Genomic DNA, 27,219 nt, shown 5'->3' on the forward strand with positions numbered 1-27,219 from the left:
GTAAAGTAAATAATATTGGTTAAAATGGATGCGTGATTTTTGTTGAAAAACAGAATACTGGTTCGAATTCAGATTTAACATTCCATTTTCTTCCGTAAACATACGACAGAATCTCTGACTTTTTATATTCCTATTCTGATCACGAAGGAACTTTAACGTAAAATTGGAAGTCATCGATATTAATTATATTGCTGTATTGCTGTAAATTGTACGTTCCATGTTACAGAATACAGCACGAATTATAAACACATTATTATCTTAAATTGTTATTTTTTGTTTGACAAATGGAATAATGGATTTCGTAAATATAATAATACTTATTCGATGTTTGTGAAATCTACGTGCAAAACATAATTTTACGATATATTATTATTTATATATCTTATTATATACTATATGATGGAAATTTGTTATTTTCGATAACATTTAAAAGAAAAATCGGCAAAAATTTGTAAATTTTCAATTTTAATGACAATATATTTTCCCACCAAACGCGCAGGATTTTCATGCTTTGATTGTCGTATTGTTGAACACCGAAAAGAAAAATAGCGCAACAAGAACAATATGGTAAATCGTGAAGCTTTATTTGTTTTTAAATTATAAACGATAAACAAACAAAAGCCATGTATTGTTAGAAGCAAGAGACAACACACAATAATATCATGGGAAGTGACGGTGATTGACATCGCTTGAGAGAATAGAAAAGTAAAGATAAAAGACCGTACAATATTTTTCTAATTGAAAAGGCTATAAAAAATTATACTTTTATTTTTGATTCTGTTCGCTTAAAAATTACTATATTTTTCCATGGCTGCCGCGACGTTATAATTGCAGCTGTCGTTAAATCGATAATCTGTCGATAGAAAATGTACATGTACTAACATTTCTCTTTCTGTTATTAAATTATTCTATTATTCTATTATGGAATCAATTCGATTTTATAATTCGAACACGCAAATTGCAAATCTGGTACAATTTTCTAGAACATAACGTCACGAGTTCCATAATTATCTCACCTATTCTTATCACTCCATACGAAACACAAAGCTTCACACGGTACTAAGCGAATTAAACACTCGCGACAAGTCAATTTATCGTAGCCGCTGCGGGGGCGTTCTTAAATCGACCAGACACGACCCATCTTCACTCTGACCGACAGAAATTTATTCTTATAAAAACAATCGTTTCGGTCCCTTCCGGATCCTTCTGCTTAAATCTTCCTCCAAAGTAGTTCACCGACTCTTTATTTTCAAAACTTTCAGATACCATGAAACATCTCTTCTTTTGCAACAATCTTAACTTTTATCTTTACGTCATCCACGTTACGCTTTTATAACCGTATCCACTAGTACTATTATTTCGAATATATGTAGATATGTAAGATCAAATTTAACAATTTAAGTCTATCCACAATGTAAACATTTGAACACGTTGACTGCAGATGACACGAAATTTTTTCAAACGACGTTGGGAAGAGATTGATGAGTTATAAGAAAAACAATTCACGATTGAAAACCACGCGACTTTGTGCCAGCAGTTAACAAGCGTTAATTACATAGTGCCACGTCTATATAAGCGTATAATGACATCGAAACATAGAAAGGAAGAAACAGAGAAGGAATTCAAGGAAGAAAATAAACAGGAATAAAAACAATAAAAAGGAAGCGAAACGAGGTGAGATAAAGAAGCAAGAAAACGCACGGTGTCGTCGGAAGAAAGGGAAAGAGCGAAAGCGTCTTCCGATGGAATCCACTGCAGCATCAGTGAAGTAGTGGTTGCTGTGATCGTCGAGGACCGGCTGTTGTGCTTCCCCCTCCACCTTTCCCTACCCTTTACTGTACACCGTACAGTCTACACGAACCACCCCACCCCGCAAGATCTCGCAGCCGCTCGTTTACTCCTCCCCACTCTTTTCCTCGGCTCCATCCGCCACAGTGTCGGGAGTCATCGGCTGGCCCTGTCTCCTCAGTCTGTCAGTGACCGCGCAAGCGTGCGCATCGTCCTCTATTTAAGCGTCGTGTGCAAACCTTGCGGAGGGAATCTTCATCCCTTACGCTCGAAAGATTGATATACTCAAAGCAAGAACATGCGACTAACCGTAATATATTTCATTGTAAATACTTACAAAATAGTTAAATTGATCCTTTAGTAGAGATAAGTGTCGTTCAACGTTGCTGGTCAATGTTAAGAATTTAGTGAATTTTGAAAATTTAACTGACGGTGATATAGGTTTGTGATAGGAGAAAGATATTTCTGTCATAATATAGAGTGAAGTTTGCAAGGTTTCTGAAGTGAAGGAAAGGAAAATAGGAATTTGGATGTCAGAGAACGTGTCAGGGTTATCGATCAGTTAAAGTTTCGGCACTGCGAACTTTCAACCCTTATTGGAAACGTGCTAGGTACAACGATTGGTCATCGAATCGTTGAATCAAAGAGATCCGCTGATACGTTGCCAATGAAAGAAGAAACGTGATTAAGAGTGTTATCTCGTTGTTGGTGTCTTGGAATAGTGTTGTATGGTGAAACATTCAGTTGAAAGAAAAAGAAGTTCCTTAAAACAGTGGCTGTGACAATTTACGTGAAAGTACGTGAAAGATTCGCGCAAGTTCTCGAAATATTCGTTCGGACGAAAAGAAACTTAGAGAAATATTCGAAGAATTTTGAGAGCATTCGAAGCACGTGGCGATCCATTCGACTTTTGAAAAATTAAGAGAGAAAAAAGATCCGAATAAAAAAAAGAAAAACAAGGAGAGACGAGAAAGGTGGAATTTTTTGAGCCCACGTTGGAAGCAAGGTATAACAGGTGCACGAGGGCAATTCCGCTCGCAACTTTCCACGAGCTCGTCGTATTTCACGTGAACACGCGACGACCAAGTTTAATTTAGGATTCGTGGCAGAGTTTCGTGTGTACTTACTTTGTCGTACGTCGACGTTATCCATCGACGACTCACCAATGCGATCCCTTTGAAGTCCATACCGGAAGGATCATTTGTGCGAAGGTCATCGAACCTCAAAATTCTCTCCTTTGCTTTTCAAACCTCCTACGCGTTCTCTCTCTCTCTCTCTCTCTCTGTATATCCTGTGTTTTTAATGCAAAAATTGATCGTTTGACACAACTGACAACGCTTGAAAAATCGGAACATTCTTCTGTATTAAAAATCAGCAAAGAACAGAAGATCAAGTTCGACGTGTTGAAAAGAGCAGTTTTTTTTTCTTAATGAAGAAAAAGCATCGTGTTCCAAGGAAATTTATCTGTATTAAAAATTAAGCGATACAGTGAATGATCGTATTGTGTTACAAGCAGAGTATGTTCTATTGTCGACGATGAAAAAAGACTGCGATAGTGTAGCAACCATCGACTACCGACGGCGCTCAAAATATTTATCTACGTTGAAAATTCGTGAGAGAAAAATTCTATATTAAAAATTTGTAAGTGAAAAATTTGTCTACGTTAGAAATTGCATACTAAAATTTCACGGATAAGAAAAATTCAACTACGCTAAAAATTCGCGAGTAAAAATTTTCTGCTCAAAAATCATATGTATGTATGTATATATTAAAAATTCGTGGCCCAATATTTCATCTGCATTAAAAATTCGCCACGGACACATTCTTCTACCTAAAAGTCTGTGTAGGAGAAGTTGAGAAGAAAAAAAAAAAGAAAACTCATTAAGTGTATGCACCGGATAATGTTGACTCGTCGATGACGGAGAAACTTGAAAGTTCATCTCAATGTGCGATCCCACGGCGTTGTTGGACCTAGTGCCCAGCGAGGGATTACTCAAGCGGCCGTCCATGGACTATAACGAGTACACGTATTGCTACGGTGGTGGTCGAGGTGGGTGGTATTCTTCCCTTGGCTTCTTCTTGTCGGGTCTTGCGTAGTTTTTCTTCAGTCAGAAACCAGTCCGTGCGGTCGAACGAACGTGCAGGATTTTCCCTCGATCTCTTCTCGCCGATTTCTTCAGAACGTTCTAAAGGTTAACGCAGCTTTCGAGCTTCCTTTTAGCCGTGTTCGATCTCTCATGGTACAAGGGAACGATTTTTATGGTGAACGCGTACCACGAAGCTGCGGTAAAAATTGAACGTGACACGATGCGCGTCATTTCGATCGAAAGCCCCTAGGCATTGTCCAAGAATCGTTGTCGTCGCGAATCTTGTTTTTCTGTCCACTAACACGATGTTCTTTCTTCGTGGTTTATTGTTCGAACGAGCGATATTTAATGGAATCCTCGTAAAGGTAGGCAAAGGAAAGAAAGAAGTATGCAATCTGATAGATTCTGAGAATACGTTTTGTAAGAAACGAATATTAGTCTCGCTTAATTAATGTTGCTTAGTGATAAAGTCAAACGGATAGACGGTTTTTATATGGAATTCCTGGGTAACATATCGAATTTGAAAATTGCTTCTTCCTTGTAGAAAGTAGAAAAACCACGTATATATAAAAGAAAATAGTAAAGAGAGTTTCGTTTGAAGAAATGAAATCTTGAGAAATCCATGACTGAAAGATGATAGCGAAAGATTCTAAAACGTTCATTTCTACAATAGACACGATATGTGGGCTAGCCAATTTCGAAATCTCGCGAAATTCCCGGGGTGCGGCATTTCCCACTTGGGCGCATGAAAAATTTCCACGCGTCACGATTTGGAAACGTCAACGTGACAAATACGTTCGGCGTGATAATGCAGTTGCGTGACACCGCCTTGCCACTCTCTAGCTGGAGGGATGTTTTCTTCATCCTGTTCCTTTTTCCGAGCGCGCGCCACCGCGGCACAATCAATTTCAGTCAAAAATGCCCGCTTTATTCTCACGTAGGCGCGGCATATTTTCTCATGCACGCGCAAAACATCACAATAGAACAGCAAAAAAAAAAAAAAAAAAGAAGGAAAAAGAACTCGTATCATACACACACGCGATACGAACAAAAGGAAAGGCGAAAGATATCTCATGGGTCGGTGAAATGGTAAAAAATATTCAATGGCAGCGAATTAATTGAATAATTGACTGATGGAAGAAAAAAACAATGATAGAATCAAGTTCAATATGGTTATTTGGATATCATAGTGAAGTATAAATCAAGATTTTTAGAGAGAGCAAGAGAATATCATTTTTAAAATAATTTATCAATATTTATTTAGGATTATCTGATTCAATACAATTTCAATAATTAAGAAATCTAATTTGTAATATTGAACAGACACACATACATTCACACATGTGAATTCTTTTTTAGTATAAAATAATTCTTAAAGGTTTAATAATTCGCTAATAATAATTCACGTATTAAGTTTTCATCAAATTAATTATTAACCAAAGAGGAACTTAGTAAACGCATCATTAGCGATTAATGTGTTAATAAAATTTCTCCCGCATATTTAAGGACAACACTCGCAGAATTCGTCCCATTTCCAACTCAAATAAAGCGAAAAGTGTGGACGGCGCTTCTGTAATGGCGGCAACGTTTAATTCCTCCGCGTGAATATGAAAATTCCTGGACCGCAGAATCGCCAACTGGTTCGAGCGTATATTCGCTTGATAAATCATGGAGCCGTCAACTGTCGCGGCGCGAAAATCGCGTAAAATATTCAATGTGGCCGGAATTATGGCCATGGAAACGGGAAACTTTTAAAGAACGCGTCGTCGCAATTAAGAAAAGAGGAAAACCACGGAAACTCAGGTACGAGCGAAAAAGAGAGGCTTCATTGCATTTTCCTTGGGGCAGCTCAAGGCACTTATCACCGCGGCTCATGCAAATCGCTATACGCTAAATTTATCCCCGTGTAAATTCATGCGCCGAGGCTCTAGACCGCGTGTATCGATTACCACCACGAAATCTCGGCTTATCCAGCGATCCGCCTGCTGTTCGCGTGATAAAAGCCTCCTCACCCTCCACGTTTCCCTCTCTTTCTTTCTTTCATCCTCTCTATTTCGAGCGCCGATCGATTTCCCCGAAGCAACACTTTCACCGGTTTAAAAACAAGAAAGAGGACTTCCGTTTAATCGTCCTGGCAGAAAAAGTATACCTAACACCGTGTTTCGGATAATCGTGAATAAATTGAAGGGATTGAGGTCATACATGGAAATTTGCTGCAAATAAGAAAGAAGGCTTTGGATATCAAATCCATTCTCAAATGTGCGTTTATCCAAGTTTTTATGTATGTCATTGAGGAAATAGGATATGAATAGAAATTTATTTTACCCTTTAAATATTGCAAACTTTAAATATTTCATATACATATCTTTACCAATTAAACGAAATCTATATATTTCTGAGCTTATTTTTTATTATATTTCTGATCTCTATAATAAAGTATAATTGCCGTCATGTTGTTGCCAACCCCTTCAGATAGCAAATAGTGATAGCTTACGTGATTTCATGGATAAGTCGAGTTTAGCCAGGCTACGAGTGCGCTTTTATTTGAATTAATTTATCGCAGCGCTCTATATTTTCAACGTTAAATGCAATAATGACTGTCTCTGGCGTCTTTTGTACAGTTTGATTAATCACTTCTTGTTTCCTGTCTGAAATTATGTGACTATGCATTTTGTGCCTGTGAAACTATAAAATACCCTCGCTGAACTTTCTCATTTCACCTGACGTACAAAACTATTACGTACAGTCTGTGTTGTACACTCGTAGCCATAAGTCACCAGATACTTGCCATACATTTCTCAACAGAGTGTTTATTAAGACAGAGAAACTTTAAAAAAACAGTGTTATTTATATTTTTCCTTAGCACTCTCCTTTCTTTGTAACCAAATTTATTTTGCAATAAAAATGAACTTTTATAACAACTCGGTTAATCGGTAATTTGCGTGCAAAAATCCATTTAATCTTCTGTATAAACTATTACGAACAACGAATTTCTCTATTTCTATTCTCTTTCGCTCTAAAATATTTAACTGTTCCTTCGTTTTATTCCTCTCTGTATTATACACGTCCAAAGTCCATTAACATATTGCATTATACTCTCTACCGTTCATCTGAACAAACAGAAAGGCAAGAAAACGAGTTTCCGCGACCGTGTTCGTGTCTCCGTGAGAAGAACATCGTGGCGGAGATCGTCGTCGTGTTTATCAGGCTGACATTTCGAAATGTCGCGCGGTTTATCAGGTGTTCCCCCGGTGGAAGCTTAAGGTTGAGTCGCACGCACGCGCGATCGCCACCATGGGAACGGTCGCGCGCGTGCATCGAATCAACGACGTCATTTTTACATAATAAGGCATCGCGTGGTCGAGTTCGGGGCTGTAATCATCGTTGCTGCTGCTGCTACTGCTCTCTGTCTATTGACACTTTGACGTGGATATTTCAAGTGCAGCTGCAACGATCGCTGCCAATTGAGAACGAATCAACGTTTCGTTAGGGTGCATCGAATTCGAGCTGGGGTTCCAATGAGTTTTTAAAGGCATATTAATATATTATTTGAAAAATCAATTTTACATGAAAGTAGATCACGAACAGATTCATTTATAAAATATACGCAATAACGAACGTTGTTTGATTATTTGTACGAATTTCGTTTGTAAGGGAATTTAGTAGGCAAATTAGGTCTTGATTTTTGTTCTATTTCGTAGGAAATAGATTCGAGTTTGAAGAAGTTTGTTTGAGGAGGTTGTTACCGATGGAATCTTTTAATTATGCTTATCGCGGTATCGGTAGACTTTCATGCAAACGAAATATTAAAAGGTAGAACTTAAACAGGCTGCGTGGTTACCTCGCATCGTAATTATTTCAATTATGTGTAATCAAAAGTATATCAATTTTAGAGGCTCAGTTATTTATTTGCACAAAATTACTCGTCAGGTTAAACGCGTAGTTACAATGCTGGTACCTGTATTTAGGTATACAAATATCCATTTAAAATTGATTAACGCTTAATTGATTTTCAACTTGTGCAGAATTTCAATATTTTGCTCAAAATTCATCACAAGTAACATCACCAACAATTTTTGTACCATTTATGTTCATCGAATAGATTTACTTGCCAAGATTCCAATTATTTTCGTAATTCCTGGGGCCAGTCTCTATTTGTCTGAGGACACCTCGTATATTCGGTTCATTGGCGCGCGAATTAAGAGGGAAGCGGAGATTAATAATTTTCGTTGGGGCGAATCTCTGTTACGCAAGATGAAAAATCTGCCGTGTAACTTTCGATCATATCAAAATACAGTAATTCGAACTCGAAATTAATTCCAATCCATTACTTGTATATTTACGGATACAGTAACCTTTAATAATTCTCGATATCAGATAAACATAAGAAGCATAAAAAAAAAATACAGAACATGTCCAAAAACTATCATTTTTCACCAATCACAAATAATCATCAAGTACTATATATTTTTTATAAATCTGAGATCTTTTTCCAAATCTGATATTATAAATTCTACAGGATTTTCCGATTTTTTGCCAAACTTAAACAGCGTAGAAACGACATGACGTTACTCGGGCCAGGTTTAAACATGTCTCACACTCTCCTCTGATTTCCAACCACGTAACACGTCGCGATCAACTTATTCACTGAAACTATTTCAAGTTTCGAAGCGATCAGGCAAAACCCAGTGCACCAGCCGCTACTACGCTCCTGAATGCACCGTAACGATCCCACATAGAAACGACAGGGCGACCAGTTTGTACTCCTTCCGCTTTTCTGTCGGATTTCGCCGTCGACGAATTGATTCGGGAACTTTCGTCGGAAATGAGCTCTCGTAAAAACAAACTATGTGTATCGTGGACACGCTCCTCGTATGTCTGCTTCGTTCTACAGATTCCTGGTAATTTTTGTTCGATTTCCTGCGATACGGAGATTGCTGGAGAATATCCAGAACCTCGTTGAAAAGCATAGTTTATAGGAATAACTCGTGAGACTATTCTGAGATCGTAAAAAAGAAGAGTGGCAAGTTGAAGGTACAGAAATTTGTAAATCGATGAAGTGCTCCTGAAGCAGTCTGACAAGTGTAGGTCTGGTCTTCTTCTTGTTTCTTTTTTCTCAGGCTTTTCAGTTTGGTTCTTGGAAAAATATCTGGCTCGGTAAATAAGTTTCTGGAAGATAGATAACTGGAACAGTGTTTTTCAGGATAGTGGAAGTTTTGGAAAACTTTCTTTGGATTGCAGATATATTTTTCTAATAAGACATACAACGAAAATGTTTACAAATAAAAAGCACGAAAATTACAACATCTGTGTAATGTACACCTGACATCAGAAATCTTAAGATAATTGTATCGTGCAAATTTATGTATAATCTAACATTCATAATCTACACTAAAGAGCAATATTTTATTGAATAATGGGAAATTTTGCGTTATGTCACTGTTGCACTGGACGAGGTAAAATACGAGGTAATTGCCTCGTGGAACTTTCATCGTAATCCTCGACAGCGTGGCGCTTCAAGAAGCTGCTTCAGCCCAGGATAGCAATTAAATTCCAAGTCTAGAGACTCGATAGACGCTGAGCAACCGATAACCACGCGCGTGCCTCTAATGAGGAATCTTTGGTCCGTGTTGCACCTACCAGCCGCAGCATCGTTTATCGTTTCTTATATGTGTACGTTCTTCAAGTCAATGTACACTCTCGGCCATAATTATTAAGATATTTTTTGGTTTCATATAAGACGTGGTAATTCTTTTAAATTCATCAGGCAAGTGATTAACTGTTCATAATTTTGCATACGTTGAAGGTAAGCACGCAATCTGTAAAAACTATTTATAAGATTGTCAAGAAGAAAGGTGACGAATATGAATTAAAAATTGTATGTGTCACGAATGTTATGTGTTATGAATTAGATGCAAAATTCAGAGAATTAGAATTTGGAATTACGATAAAATATTCAATAGCACAAGTGTCGAGATTTGTTAGAACAACGACCGAGAGACGTTACACGCGAAGATGAGGTTTTCTTTATCAATCTCAAGATTTTATATCTAGTTTTGATCTGTTCTTGCACAAGTTTCGAATCGGATAATAGTTGTAATAGGTTTTAATAAGTTCCCAATCATTTCTAAAGTTAACGTCGCTTTCTGCGAGTATCCTAATAGTTACGAACAAGAGTGTATCTCACTTCGCCTATCTTTCTCCCTTTGTCTGACTTTCGTTCGCTTCTTATTACTAGACGTTAATCTCGCCGGCACGGCATGCCGCGTAATTCAAGAAGCTTGCCCTCGTTACAGTAGCATTTTAGCCTCCCTGCTCGATAATAGAAACGTTCGCCGAGGGTTGTTAGCTACGTGACGCCATGTCAATTCTGGAACTGATGTCTTACACGCGGAGGGATGAGTCGGCACGTGTAACCTCTCAGATTCGTGTCGCTGGGTCGCCTGATTTGGGAATTGTGAACGAATTTGGAAATCTAATTGTGACATAATACTGTTATACATTCAAGAGAGGAATCCAATTGCGATAAAGTATTCTCATACATTTATTCGTATCTTATGGTGTTTGATATTGCTTAATATATAGAATATAGGAATAGTATGTAGAAATTACAAGATATTTATTGTAAACGTATATGATCACACTGAATATCGACGTCTATAAATTAATGGTTAATCGACTGTTTAAATACCTTTGCGATCTGATCGTAATATATTCTTGTATTTGCAATTTCTATGCATACGCATATTTTCAGGTCTGTTTCAAATACGATAGTGTTTCGCCTCACAACAGTATTAATGAAATTTCAAAATGTGAAAGTGTAACAAACACGTATAATGTCACGGAATATACTAATTCATAAAAGATTCGAATACTTCCATGAAACTGTATAATGTAGAACATCATTTATACGAACTCCACCTATCTCAATGAAATTTTAGTTAATGCTCGATTAACTGAACTTTTGTTGGTTAAATTCATTTATCTGAACCTGAGCTTCTATTATACGAACGAAAAATACCAGGTAGTGGGGATAATTAGTGAGTTGCTATTGTACGAACTGCAATTATATAAACTGTTTGTCCCCCGATAAGTTCGGATAAATGGAGGTTCTGCTATACTCAAAAATTATTATTTCAAATAAATTTCACCCGGGTCTGTGCCAGAGTTAGCAAAATGTGATTGCTCGAGCAAAAGTCGTGGAGAAGAAGGAATCTCGGAGTAGCATAAGGACGAATTCAAAGCTCTCAACCCTAAGATCGTCTTCTATGACCTCGTCGGGCCTCCTTCCAATATCCACGATCTGCCAAACGCAGAATCTCTCTCTCCTGCGCTTTTTCCACCCTCAACCCCTCGACGACTCCGCTTCTGCTTCATGTCCCTCCTTTATTTCCCTCCTTTCGTTTCCCTTTTCCTTATTTTACCAGCGTCTACCGAGGTAGCTCCGGCTAAACGACTACTGCATCGATTTTAACCTTGGCTTTGCGGATATATTTTGGCCCCGTTCTTTTGTGTCGAGGCAAGAATGCCAGGCCACCGTGTCTTCATGAAGAAATAGCTTCTCTTTTGCCGCCAGTCTAGACAATGGACCGGCAGAGCGACACGGAACAGGAAGTTAGCCAGACTTTACCAACTAACCCCCTGTAATAGTCTCTGAGCGGATGGAAAATGGATATGAAGTGGGCGATTATTATTTGGGTGTTTCGTTTCACAGAGTTTGGCAAAGCGTTTGTTTGTTCATTCATATTTAGGCGTTTTACATTCCAAGGCCATTTTAGTATTCTTTTTATAAACCTCTTAGTAATTCATTAACTCAGCAATTCATTTCCTTCTTGTTTGATCATTGTTAGACTGCGGATTTTTATGTAAACTCATATTTTCATGGATACAGTTGAAATAGTAGGAGTTAAGTAAAACTTTGTGTATTTTATTGTATAATGTTAACGGTGAAAAATTTCATTTTGCACATATCAGAAGGATTAATTTTTTAGTCTAACATCTCCACATTTCTTTAACCATTCACATTACGAATTCCTGTGGAATAATAGCTTTTATTCGCATTAAGAGGGATATTACGCCTATATAGATACTGATAATTTGGAAAGTTGAGAGAGAAAGAGAGAAGTCCCTAAATCATGGCCTTCTTCACGTACGTGAACTAACGAGGCGATCTCCACGAATCGGAAATGCTTTAATTAATAGTTGGTCCGCGCTTTCAGATTCTATATCACCGGATTACGAACCAAGGTGGGTCGATCTCGGTACCTAGATATTATAAGACGATAACATACGAGGCGAAAGCAACCTCGGACCAACGAGAGATCGAGCCTATCGACGATCTCTATCGACTCTTAATGGTACCGATTAACGAGTGCCGATGTCAAAAGCACACTCGCCTCGTTAACGCCCACGCATTTCCGTTAATTAATTCCGCACAGATCGTGTATCCTCGTAAATACACCCAGAGCCCAATGTCGTTTCACGTTCAGATGGTGAATTTATGAACGCGGAAAATGGGAATCGTTGGTCTACTTCCAACCAGATGAAACGGTGAATGAGTTTTCGAACCAGGATATACAGAGTAGGCTACAGCGAAATACAGGAGCAAAATTTTGTTGCGATATTCATGACTCGTAATGGTGAGGGAAAGTTACCTTTTATAGCGGTAATTTAAGCTGCTAAAATCTGAATTCGATCAATAAATTTGCTGAGGTGTGGCCAACTAAAGAGTCATTTTTATAGCTTTTAGCAATTTCACGTTTTACTTTTCTGTTTTATTTTTTTCTTACTATAGAACAATATTTGTCACCGACTCGTAACACGGATTTGTAAGGATCGATAGTAACTTCAATAACGATTATTATGTCACAAGAGTTCCTTATTCGCACCATATGATTGCTAACATTATTTCATACATTCGAAATGAAAACATCAGCAACCAAATCAAAAAGGATTATCTAAATACATTTGAATTGCTGAATATATCACACGCATCTCGGAATGATTAGGTGTGTTCTATGATATAGTCGATCAGGCAGGGACACCATTTCTGAGATTGGACAAGTCGATCGCGCTTATACGATCTGTCCTCTGCGATTAATTTTCGCACTTAGGTTATCCAATCACAGGTTACCACCGCACGGTTAAATAAATCAACGGTATCGATCGTCATTGACACCGTTGCGGAATCGAACGTGTTATGTATATCTGTGTCGAAATCAAGGAACGCTTGACTTCGCTTTTCGTCGAGTGGAACGTGATTAGCTAGATCGAAGATGAATGCCTTGGTATTAGTACACGTGGCAGGTGTATCCGATTATAATGCTCTATGTATATGATCGGACGAATGCTCGACGAATTGCCATATCACACTGATTCTATACATATAGCGAGTGAGTGTAGCGATTCGAATGTAGATTAACACTAGAACTACCATACTAGCCAAATTGACTGGGTTTACAATTTTATTTTAAAATTCCTACTTTACGTTATATCTTTTTCCGCAGTGATGTAATGACTTTCGCAACGATAAGTAAAAGAATAATATAATGAATTTTATTTTGCTTTTTATGTATTCAAATTCGAAATAATTTTGTATCAAGGCCAATTATACCAATATCAGTCAAAATGACCGGTACTTTTCGAATCGTAAAAGGGTCCTGCAATTTGGGGGTTTATCGAACCCCAATTAACCAGTTTCCTCGTTTCGTACAACTTGCCACACGTTTTTAAAATTTCTACCGCGCAGCATTCAATATGACGATATCAGTTATCAGGAAAATTCCGGATCAATCGCTAGATGCTAACACTAGAAATACCACACCAATCGAAACGGCTGGTTCTACAATTTTATAAATGTGTCAACCCTCGTTTAGGGATCATGGTCCCAGCTGGATTAATAATACCAAAAATGTACTACATAACATGGAATTCCTTCTGTAAGAAATAAATCGAAAAATATAAAAATATTCTATTATTACGTATTTTTTAAAGACCAGTCATTTTGATTGGTTCAAACAGCTTCGTGTTAGCTATCAGTAGTTCTAGTGTTAAATACTATCGTATCGAAGCAGTTGAAGAATATGGAAGGTATACAATAGATTGTTGGCTGTTATTGACACAAACAGGAGAAAATTGTGTTGGTGAGATTCAAGTGCAGAGACAAATTTCTGAACGTCTTTTGAGAAGTATTTGAAGCGTCAAGATTTATTGTATCTTGAAATTAATCACACTTTCTGTTGGTGTCCTAATACTTATGAATGGGAGCGTATGGCGTTGCGCGAAAAGTAATCGAATGGTCGCAGCGTCAACAATTTGAACCGTGACGTAGTGCGTCGTTAGTGTCCCGAGTATTGTTGTGGGCTCAGGATGTTCACGTTACGAGGGCGGGGAACAGATAAATTGCTCGTTGAAACAAAACGATCTTGTCGACTCTGTCAGGGCTGCTGCGTGGGTGGGAGGCTGGAATCATGGATTGGCGCTTTTCAGCGCGTCAGGTCGCTCCTCAAAAGGACACGAATACCACTGTAACCATTTCGTTCGAACATCCACAAATCGTGTTCCTATTTTTTACGATCGCTTGCGATCCACTGCGAAACTACTCGTTTGCAATTCCGAGATTCTTTAACCTGTTTTACATGTTTCTCAGTGGGTGCAATAATCCACGCTCAGATGGATTTTTATATTTTCGTTGAAGAAAATACAACATTTTTATAGAACGTATAAACAGTAATCTAATTATACTTTTTATAATTGATCAGTGTCTCGATAAAATACATGGTTTTTCAAATACAAAGTATTTTAATTAGTAACGTGCAGAAATACGTAGAAAAATATTAAGTATGAAAAGTTATTTAAATACTGTTATACATATAATTCTATGGATTTTATTAGGTTTTCAATTTATCCAATCAAGATATATCTTTAAAACCTCAAATATAGATGTCTTTCGATATAAAAGAAGTCTTCTAAGTCTTCCTCAAAATCACACACATTCACAAATTTCTTAAATTCAGAATATATAAATTTCTTTTTACGATCTTCAAATGGAAACCACGACGTTTTATGATTCAATATCCTCGAAAAGGCGTACAACATAATTCCATGAGAAATAGAAACCAAGTATTTCAAATTCATCTAGTCATAAGTGTCATCCTTTGAAGGTCGCAAAATCAAACCATTCGTTATTCCATAATCTTTAAAAATTCATATACACCTTTGGATTATTTCTAAATTTAAGCATTAGATTCAGCTAGAATCAAACATACGATAATCACTTATTATTCACGTTATAGTACCACGCCAGAATAATTTACTTATAATTCTCAATAAAAATTGATTGTAAAATTCTTCCAAATAAAAAAAAACCTTCGGATTATGATAATTTGCTGCAAATCGGTCAGCACGATCGACTCTCAGCTGTCGTGAATACGATCTGTCCAGCGATAATGATCGATCGCGTGGGACGAAACGAGCCTGCCTGGTTTTCGGTTAGAAAATGCAAAAAGTCTCCCGTTGACTGGATTTTACACGGGAAGAAGATGCGTGTTAACGTTTCTCGCACACGAACGACCGTCGAACCGCACGACTCTCTCGAAATGGTGATGTTTCAGTTTCTCACGTCATTGTAACATCGCAGGTCGTGAAAAAAGAGTACACACGTGCATTAATTATTCCGACGCTCGTTTGCGACGTAGGGAATTATGTTCTGGGAGTTGCGAGTATTCTCCTGGATCCTGTCGATGCTTTTTGCTCTGTGATTTTAGACGTGAAACAGCCTTTTTTTAAATTTACGGTTAGAAGGAAGCTTTTGTCATATTTGGGAGATAATAAAGATAATGGATCCGTAATAAGCCTAATTTTGAAAATAATTTGGTGTAGGTACAGTAATTTCCTGGTATTTTTATGCATAAAAGGTTTTGGTATCTCTAAGTTCAAATATAGTAGATAATTTATTAAGAAACCTAATCTTTTAAATAATCTAATGCAAGTATAATAATATTCTTGTGTTTCTTGCATAGAAAATTATATTCGTTTCTATGAGACGAATTTCTCTTTGATAAGATTTTAACAAATTAAAATTTAAGATTAGAATTTTCGATTAAACTCTTTAATTACTAAATTAATTTAAATTAAAGATTAAGATTTTCGAGACAATTGTTTGTTAAAATTATATAGTGTAACCATTAATAAATCTTTTGAAATCGAGGCTTTATACTTGTGTAAAATGATACAATACCTTTTATAGTATAATATAATATAATATTGTACAATGTGAAAATCCTGTTGTAGGAAAGAACTAAAAAATATTGGATCGATGTGCAACTAATTTTCGTATATTTCGTTTTTCTCTTTTTTTTAAATCCTTTCGCTACGAAGGACGCGCATTCACGTCACGATAAAACAGACGCTTGTTTATGAAGGGCGCGCATATGCTGTACACTCTAAACAGCAAGTAAACACGCGCTGTTACACGCCGGAAAGTCAGCGGAAAAACGCGGAACCAAGCTGGCTTCTCGTGTAAATCGCAAAATATAAATGCAGTTGTAAAACGTACAAATTTTACCGCACCGGAACAATGGAATTATCATACTTCCATGAGCAAAACGCGAAAAAGTAAATTGAAAAAGAAAAAAGTAAGAATTATTTTCCATTTCATATTATTTATTTAATCCTTTTATATTTCTTGTCGATGATTTCCAACTTTCATATATTCGAATTTATTTCAAACTTTACCAATATGATCATGCTAATCGAGTCTCATAACAGCGATAACAAAATTTCAAAATATTTGTATAATACTCGTAATATGCAAGTGTTCGAATACTTTTAATAAGCTTGTGTATGTATGATATAGTTGTATTAGCCTAGAGAACTTTAACCGGCGCAATTTAAAGAAACCGTAAGTTGACTGAAGAAGAATTCGAAATGAAATGTTGCGTTAACGCAACGTTGTCTCCTAATATCTTAAGCACATTTCCACGCATAAAATAGCCATAAACGAAGGATTCTTTGGTGAAAAACATCTCGACTCGAGATTCTGGGAACGCAGTGCTCGCAAACGAATCGTCTGCGGTTCACAATGCCTTGAAAGAGAGTTGGAGAGGAGCCGATAAACGATTGGCCGCTCGTAATAACTCCTTTAACGAGCCGATAATGCCTCAAGATGAAAAAAATGAATGTTCGTTTGCCGTGCTGGAATATAAGCAACGAACGAAAAGGAAAAGGAAAGAGGGTACAAAACGAGTAGCACGTTTCTGCAGTCTGGTAATCGAATGATATATCCTACCATTCATGCTAGGAAAGCGTTCGTAGAGAACAGAAGCGCAAGAGTCCACGGGGAAATGGGCCAGAGCTTAATTCCTTTCCCATTGGAATTTATGTGCTGCGCGGAAACAACGCGTTCGAGACAGACGAAAGGTGTAGTAGAGCGTGTTTCAAAAAGTTGTGTCTTTCTCATCAACTAATTGACTTTATTTAATTCTATGATTATAATCCAGACAACATTTTTGTCCATAGATTTCTTTCATTATCTCCATCTTTAGTATCATATTTTATGTATAATCATATTTATGATCCACTAAGAAAAGGCAGTTTTCACGATTATTTATAACTTGAAAAATATACATTTCTCTCGTCTGTCCCGATTACTAAACTGAAATTTGGCTCACTGTTATCCAACACCCTATAAAAAGACACGAAAAGGCGGTGGTCGTTGAAGATCAGATGCGTTGAAGCACGCACGTTCGAGTGGACGTTCAGTGGAGCAGTTTGATACGACATCGAGCCTGTTCTTTTATTTTTTCCACCATCTTTTTTCCTCTAGAAGGAAGATCTAAGCCATGGACCGTGGAAAAGCGATGGTTTGCTGGTGTTCCCGCGAGGAATTTTTCTTTGGAAAATGGAAGGGGATCGAAATCAAAGGAGCGCCGGTCCGTGTGAATTCGAGTGCGCGTCTTGGGGGATCTTGAAGGTCTGTGTACGCGTCCGCTCGGTTTCAACGCGGTGAAAGAAAGAAAGCGTGGAGGAAAAAACGCGCCCTGCAGCACGCTCGACTTCCGCTCATCGCCGATTAACGATCCTCGATTAGAATTTACTGACTCGTGAAATGGAGCGTTATTACTTTTATACCTCCTTCTTTTCGCACGTTTTGCGCCATCTACGCGCCGTCTTTGTCTTCTGGCCATTGTTTGTTATAAGTAGCGATAAAGTTGAAATAATTGTGTGAATTATTCAATTTTTGTTGAACTTATGAATATGACTCTGTCTTGAAGCAATTATCAAGGAAAAATATATTCTTAAAATTCAAAAATACAATATTAAAATCAAACTAGAGACTTCTTAAAGTTCTAATATATAGTAACAAACTCAATAAAAATATAAATAACATTCTTTTCCGAAAAAGTAAGAATACTGTAACATTTCTTGGTTATCGACCTCTCCTGACTATCGGGGAGCGAATCGCATAAAAAAGATAATTCAACATCGATTTCACCAGATTTTTCGCATGAAACCTTGATTCGTACCTTCGTTTCTTCTTCTACCTTCGAACGAAACTCGTGTGCGTCACATCGATAAAGCTAATTTTATTTTCCGCGGCGAGGAAGCACCGCGAAATTCGATGGTTGTTACGCGAAGAAAGAAAAGTAGAAAGATTCGAACTCCCTTTTTTTCTCTCTATCCGTTCTTTCCACCCTCCAGACTTTCTTTTCCCTGGCAGTTTCGCAGCCTCTCTTCATTCCCGTGGCGCGTAAATTCTAATGGGAAACGAATTAAGCCCCTTTTCCTCCCCTAACCAGAGAACGAGTCACTCTCGAGATCCGTCTCTCGAACCCGTCGAGTTTCCATTTTGTCCGCTGAAAAAACGACCGCCCTTGCCGCCATTCTACACAGTTTAAGGCACGAGAAAGACGAGAATAGAAGAATTGGCGATGAAGAGAGAGAATGAGACGACGCAATCATGTTCACGTGTGCACCCGTTGATGTATACATAAAACGTATGCGGAAACCACGCATAAACCACTTACCAATACGTCAATCATAAACAGCACATTGAAGTTTTACACACTGTTACTTTTAACAACTAAAATTTATTATTTGTTATTAATTTCTCATTAATTTGTACATTTCGCTAAAGTTCATATACCGTTGCTAAAATCTAGTTAAAGTGTTCCAATTCTTACGAGCAAAATTCTTTTTCACAAAATGCACTTTGTATCTTCTATGAAGGTATCTTTTCCCTTGCCTTCGGAGATAAAAAATTCAATCAAGTTTTTGTGTCTTTCAAACACCTTTGGTTGATTTATTCATTTTTCCAACGCGGAGTGTCTCATAAATTGTTTTAGAAACATTGCAATGATACGATATTTCAATTAACATTCGAAATTTCCAATTCTGTGGGAATCAATCTCAAAAAACGCACAACCGAAAGACGTTCTGTGGATCGAGCCAAGAATTGAAAAATCCAGCGTGTTTTCCATAGAAACGCGCGTAAACTCCGAGTGACCGAGGCGCAAAGTCCTCTCGACTTCTTTTTCCGATTCGACTTGCTGGCGTCAGAGGAGGAAAATCTTTAAAAATGAAAGGGCGTACTGCCGTCCGTTGCATGGCCATAGAGAAAGAGGGGCAGAAGTGTCGAAAGAGAGAGAGAGAGAGAGAGAGAATGCAGGGCTGTGATGGACGAAAGGATTTTAATTGGAAGCCAGAGGAGGGCAACGATGGTGGTAGCGTTGCCTGGCCAAAGCTCGAGATAGGGTGAGGTGAACCGTGAGGGGATGGTGCTGGAGAAAGGTTAGAGGGATGGAAGGGATAGTAGAGGCCGCTATGGTGGTTCTTTACCCTCGTTCTTCGCTCCCTTTATCCTCGACTACGTACATTTTCGCGCGCGCGTACACCGCCTTGAACACGCTGTAATATACGTGTCTCTGTCTCTGTGTATATTCGTGTTCATGAGTATTGGGACACTTAAGAAGAGTTAAGTAAGCTTCAAATGTTATTAGGAAATTATTGTAACCTTTAAGAATTATTATCTCATTTGAAACTTGAACAATATTAGGATCTTATTAAAGACTTTAAGAATAATTATCTTATATGAAATTTTAGTATGAAGAATCCACGTATTCAATATTGTAATAACAATTATGCTAGTAAAATATATAGCATAAATTAATGAGAAATAATACTTATCATTTTCTTATGGAATCAGGAGTTAAAGTAAATCGGTCAAAGAAGATCGGTATTAGACAGCTTAAATAAACGATTGTGATTAAAATATACGAGGATTATGTGAGAATACACGAGTGGCCGATAATTTATGGGCCGGCTGACACCGCGACATTTAGTTGTATAATAATATCGCGAACACGGTTGATCGGTTAGTATTCCAAAGTTCTCGTGAAAATTTGCCGGCAGCGCAACGCGCGCTGGCTACTATATCAATTTGCCGTAATTGAATTGCGTTTCGATGAAATATACCAGAGCCGACTAAAGTGGCGCTATCGAGAGCCGCTCGTTCGATTGAAACGGTCACAAAAGGAGAATCATTTTTTACCATCGAAATCGGCCCGACCTACTATAGCCACCAAAACCGAGCTTTGTCGTGCTGAATTATCTAAACATCGAACACCATATGAATCATGATCTAGAGGATTTTTTTTGCGCCGAATGTGATATAAATTTTTACGCTAAAATACATAAATTAAATTTCTTAAAAGACAACAGACAATGCACAGAGATATATAGCATATTGTTTTATAAAATATATACACGTTTCAATGTATGTATAAACTATTGTAGCTCTTGCATTTATAAATTAAATCTTGTTATAATAAAAAAACAACTTACAATGCAGACAGGTACACTATATATTTTCCGTAAGATATATATTGTAGATATTGTAGTCTATGTATAAAATGTAGTTCTCAAGACCATAAATTAAATTTTTCGTATTAAAAACCAGCAGACGATGCAAATATATCTACACTGTATATCTATATCTTTTAATAAAATATATGGTTATTCTGCTATATAAAATCTGGAATGCGCAAAGATCTATAACTAAATTAAAAACAATTTTTATATGTTACGAGTACGCGCGTTAAATGGTTAAATAAATTATCGTCTCATCGCTTTGAACACCGTATCGAACCACCATGACTAACAACTATAAATAGGACTTTGTAATTCCCACCATCTTCCATAATTATCTACGACTATTTTATTCTCCTAGTAAAAGGAGAATATATTATTTTAGATTATGTATTATATGCTAAAGTTATTTTCTTTCATATTTCGGGTCACATCGAAGGAAGGGTAAATATTTGAAAATGAATCGCCGAATAACGTGAATAATCTGGCCTGTAAATTTTCGAAGCAACCGATCAAAGTCGATCAAAGTTTCCAACTTCGACACCGAAACTTTCCAGAAAGAGGAAGGTGCTGGTGTCTGTAAAAAGACAAGATCGACGTGTCCCGACTGAAAACGTACATCCGGAAGGGCTTCTGACGCAGGATGTGAATTATATCCTGCCTCGTGCCGAGATAATTATATTCTGGTGGATCCAGACAGGCATGAACGCAGGCCCTCTATGAAAATATTATCGAAAGAATATTTCTGGCCCTTTTATCAGCCAATACGACGCATGTCAGGCCACTTTTAAAGTGTGTTCGATTTTTAGTACCTAGGATCTGTTCCATTTATCATAGATTATCTTAATTAACAAATATACATCCACTCTTTCATTTTTCATTATTCACAAAAAAAAGACAAAGAGCTAAAAAGCCACGGAAAATGCTCTCAATTACATATCATATTACAGTTTATAATTGCCACTTTTCATTTTTTGAATTACCCTAAAAAAATAAGGACAAAAAACAAATCGTAGTATATAATACGCGATTGCGAGTTGCATTTGGTATGCTATTGGTCCATGATCTCGATCCTATTACACGAATTCGTTTCGGGATCGCGATTCCCATGGTACACGGGAACCCAGACTTACGCGTACACACATTTTTTTCCCCGTGGCGTACTCGTTTTAGTATTAATTCGTTCTGGTTCGAAAGCTAATCCAGACACGAGGCTAACCCTTGTCCATTTTCCTCCGTTCCGCTCCCCAAAATACATCGATTTCGGTCTGGTGATACGTGACCAGGGATCCCAATCGTTTGCTCACTTCTCCCCATCGTACCAACGGTAAACGTTACGCCACCATCTTCCTCCATGTCGCGTTTTACTTCTGAACGATTTAACACCGGCCACGATTTCCTACAAAAATTAATTCCACGCTCTGTAGAGTTTATTCGGAAATTTTATCACGAACGCCTACTCGCGTGATTTTTTGTTTTAACCAATAGAGTATACATCGACGAAGGTTTACAATTCCTCTCCCTCCGTTGTACTCTTCGATTTTTGTCGAAGGGTAAATTGGAGCGAAACGTCCACGATTACAGGCAATTTCTCGGTCGATGTTGGTAAAGCAGTACCAGTGTTTCGGGAAAGATTAATTCGATCCTGTAAGCGAGCATATTTTTCAGAGTTTGTCCAGATTAAGATTCGAGGAAATCCTGACATTCTTTTGCAGTTGGAGAATTTATGATAACGAGCATTAAGAATTAACGAGCGAAGTCTATCAGCAAATCGATCAAGCTCATTAATAACGAAATATGAAACAAAAGCCAGAGACATTCGTTATTTGGCCAGACAAATTCGAACATTTAGAAAGCCATAGAAACATCTCCACTTTCCCAAGCCGCAATTATCATAAATCAAACCAGTATTCCCAAGCGTCTCGTCTAACCTACAACACACATAAACCTATTTCTACACGCGACAGCTAATCGTAAGTGCTAACAAGAGAGCAACAGAGAAATCACGACGCTCCTTTTTCGTTCGCTCTTGATTCCGATCGAAGACGCATGCCACGCGGAACGAACGTAAGCGAAAAAGGAAGAAAAGATTCTTCAGGTATATCTTTGGCGGAGGCTCCCTTCTCTAATAAATTCCATTAGACATGGGCTCTTGCTCGCCCTATATTATGTTACGCGTTTCGACGTGCATTCTCAATGGGCGCACATCCATTACGCGGCCCGGTGCGACAACAACCGTCCTTGCCCTGCTCATTCAACAAAATCCTTTTTTCTCGGGACCACTGGGCCCTCTTTTCCTTTCTAACGTTTTCATCGTCGCGTTTACGGAACCTATGGCGCTGAATCTTTGAAGGAAGAGGACCCATTAGGTTCAAGCAACCGAGTACAATTCGATTCACCAATAGGATTCAGCTTCTCCCGCAACATGCTTGTCCTGTATTTGTAGTAGCGATGAACTCAAGTAGGTTCAAAGATGGATCAACTACGCTTCCAAGCTTCTATGTAGTGATTCACAGAAACATTCGGGCGTTTACGATAGAAACTTTGTACGAATTATTACGCGTATTATACGAAACTTTCCCAAGTTTCACTAACATTGTAATGGTACGCGACTATCGTGATTATATCGAGAAAATTTAAAATTCATTTAAAAATGTATATAAATACAAGATACTTGTTTCAAACGTACATTTAGCAAAAAATTAGTATAGGTATAGTCTGGAAACAAATTGCCTATGTCACACCATGACCTATAAATTATGGAAATTAAGAAGTTAAGAAATAAGGAAGAAATATATACACTTCTAGATTCTTCAAAGTAAACTCCTGAAACTTTTGAGACTTACTTGCTGAGTCTCTGTAGGGCTGACCCCATGGCACTGAGTCTAGGAAAGGAGAGAGGACTTGATAGGTTCAAGTAACCGAGCATAATTCGATTCACCAATAGGACCCAGATTCTTCGGCAACGTGCTCCGTCTGTATAGCACGAGACTCATCCTGGAATACGGGATAGCGAGGTAGCCTTGGTCGACCTGGTGCTGATTCTTTATGTAGTTGCTGTCCTCGTCGTTGCTCTTTTCGTCCTTTTGACGCGACCCGATCGGCGGAGAAGAAAGGATCGGCCGTGTAACGACCGACACAATGACTACTCCCGCCGATCTATTAGGAAGAATAACGACGTGCTGCGAAGAGTTTTCTGCTTCGATGGCTTCTTACTATTCTTCTTTGCCTCCTGATGCCTGGGCGCAAAGTTACTTACGCTGTTGTGTCAATGGCGGCTTGTAGATTTTGGAAGTGGATCGAGAGGTATTGTGTTGATTCTGTTGAGTTGACGAATACGGTATGATTAATGCTACTGGTGTTCGCTTTGTTGTGGGATAGGTTGAAGCTGTTCGAATCTTTCCTAAAGATATTAAAAATAATAGTTACATGCGTCTTTTAAGAATTTTCAGAAGCCTGGAAATTGTCAAATTTCTTCTATCTCTATTATTCTTTGATAAAACTTCAATACTGTTCGGATTAGAAAATTAATTCCTAGTACATGACATTATAAGTGAGAAAACATTGTCGTTACTAACATTTATATAATTATATATATATATAATATATGTAATTATATAAATGTTAGTAACGACAATTATAAATATAAAATGTAAATGTAGTAATATATATGTAATATAATTTATATAAATATAAATGTTAGTAATATATATATATATATATATATATATCGTCGTGAGAAATTTCCATATAATATAAATGTTAGTAATGACAATTTTTTTGTCATGTACTAAGAGTTAATTTTTAATATATATATTAAAGTATTCAAGTGTAAAATATACTTGAAATATATATATTATATAAATATACTTGAAATATATATAAATATATACATAAATATATATATATATTTCAAGTATATTTTACACTTGGAACTTTCACAAGAAATAGGTCACTTATTATTAAAAATTATTATTAAAATAGCATTTGAATCTATAAAAATATACTACATATAAATACTATATAACTACATAAATATGCTACAGAAGTACAAGGAAACTACAAGGGAGATATTTAACAGTCCCGACTTTGATGATTCTATATCAACTTCTTGATTTATATCATACACATAAATTCGAAATACCGAATACGAAAGTTGAAACTGTTTTAATTCGATCTTTATACATTTTATCGGAATATTAATACACCAATGATACTATTAAAGTTTACTGGGTTAAGACATGCAAGAATTAATATGACATTAAACATTACTAATAAGACAGTAATTGACACAAAATGATACTTGACGGATTTTAAAATTTACTCATGCATAGTGTATTTATATCTACATATATCTTGTACAAAATATAATATTCGCCATCCAGAAGAAAAAGAAAGAAATTGTCTACCATTGTAGACCATTTGTTACCATTGTAACAAATAAACATATAGAGAATATAGTTAAACAATTCTATGCCAGTTCATAAAATTCATTCGTAAACGTGGCAGATAATTCGAGATGAAGCAAGTTTATTTGTCGAGGTAAAGAGGCTTCCGTAGTGAAACGGAAGAGAACAAAAAGAATTGTAGTCGTATAGAGGTTTTCAAGCTTCGATTGTACGTAATATTAGATCACTTGTGCAAGAGACCACTGGTTCTCATTCTTCCACTTTCCTCGATGTTAGCTTGATGTTACTGCAATTTACATGTCCGAGGCTTCTTTGGTGAACCGATGCATGCTGCTGGTAACACAAAATGGCGGGTCGCCCCTCGGGGGAAAATGTCGAAACTGAGAAAGTTCGCTCGTAAAAGGGTCGAGTGCTCTTAGTTGAAGGCGAAGGGGTGAGGTAGTGCAAACAGAGCACGAATCGAAATTCCCTCACGAATCGTTGGGGATGAAGAAAAAGTGAGAGACGAGCGATTAGTTGCAGATTGGGAAAGTCTTTGTCATTTTACAGAGTGAAGGTCTTTTTCCACTCCATTTTTAACATAAGATAAAGTAACTACGATTCGACGAACTAGCACTTATTGCTGTCAATATTCTAAAGTTAATTGTACGATCGACTTCACCCATTTCAACATTCATTCTCCTTATTCGCCGGTTTCGATTATGTCTTCGATAGAAATTGTTTAGTTTCAAGCTGAAGAAGCGAACCTTGTTCGCCAAACGTCGGAATGCAATATATTAAAAGCATGATCGAAACTCGAAGAAGCACGCGTGTCACCTAATCATCGCAAAAGTTTAAAATCCAACATTCTCTCGTCTTTTTCATATCTTTTTTCTTGTGCTTCTTCTTTGGTACCTTCTTGCTCATACCCTTCGAGAAGAGCACCCAGTTCTTTATTCGTTCAGGTTCCTCTCTGCTTCCTGTTGCGTACCAGTCGATCAAATGTCAGAAGGACGTTCTTTACAGGCGTAAAAAAGGGCTCGAAAGGATCCAGTTCATTGGCTAATAGAGAACGTAAAAAGAACGCAGCTCGAGTTTCTTCGACGGTCACCCTATCCGGGGAGCTCTGGTCTGTTAGGCGTTTTAGATTGTGCTCGATACAATGAAAGAGAAAGAGAGAGAGGAAGGAAGGGAGTGAGAGAGAGAGAGAGGAGAGGAGAGGGTGCTTCGAATCTGACCGGGCTTATAATCGACTTAAAGAACCCAGAGACTGCTCCACTTTCCGAGTATCGACTTCGAGGAAATCTAAAAATGAGTTGCGACCCTCTCTATTTGGCTTGCTCGAGAAACTAAATTTATGGAACCGTTGCTCTCGGTACGGGATAACATTCTACATAATGGAATTTTGATCCTTTTTTCCTGAAACTCTTCGAGATGAATGTAGATTTAACGTAGCCTCGCATTCGAAACGCGTCTTTCCAGTCATTTCTGACGCAATTGTGTGAATAAGTTAATATAATAATGCGATATTATAACAAGCTGAACTGCGGATCTTTGTAGAAATTCATGTTTTCATGAAATGATTAAGGCAATCTGCTTTCCTTACTAAGTATTATAAGCACTTTATTTCGGATATTTTATACATTTTTATACGAATCTTTAAATCTCCTTTAAACGATTACTGATTTCATATCGAGCTATTTTCTTGTAGTTTCATCAAATTCAAAACTACCTTTGCTTCTTTATCTCTGTAAAATCAGACTTACCAGTAATTTTCAAAGCCAGTAGCAGGATCGATTCTACACCAAACATTTCGTTCGAACAAGCCACGAATCTGGTATATTGCTTCCTAAAGACCATCGATTGACGCGCGAAAAAAGGATTGTTATAGAAATTCCAACAAAGACTTCCGATACATCGGCGGCAAAAGAGAAAGAAACGACAACACATCTTCCGTTATTGGTGTGTGCTTTTTGGAAAAGTGGAGAGGAAAAGAGAAAAAAGGGGAAAAAGAGAGAGAGAAGGGGTGACATTGTTATACCTGGCACAGAGCACTATGACAAAGCTGTGAAACTGCCTTCGAAAAATTT

At 37.4% G+C, this 27,219-nt stretch overlaps 1 protein-coding gene across 10 annotated transcripts in view; it reads left to right on the forward strand.

The window, feature by feature from the left end:
* The window catches only part of LOC132906909 (teneurin-m), a 657,480-nt gene that overhangs the window by 594,254 nt on the left and 36,007 nt on the right, over positions 1-27,219 (forward strand). For 2 of the 10 annotated variants that reach the window (XM_060959523.1, XM_060959528.1), the window contains exon 1: positions 3,420-3,838. The exons of the other annotated variants lie outside the window; for them this stretch is intronic. In XM_060959523.1, coding sequence (XP_060815506.1) covers positions 3,733-3,838 — 106 coding nt within the window. In that variant the 5' untranslated portion in view covers positions 3,420-3,732. Of the gene's footprint in view, positions 1-3,419; positions 3,839-27,219 lie in introns of those variants that run through there. 10 annotated transcript variants of the gene reach the window in all.

Source organism: Bombus pascuorum, chromosome 5 (assembly GCF_905332965.1).
Source record: "Bombus pascuorum chromosome 5, iyBomPasc1.1, whole genome shotgun sequence".
NCBI lineage: Eukaryota > Metazoa > Arthropoda > Insecta > Hymenoptera > Apidae > Bombus > Bombus pascuorum.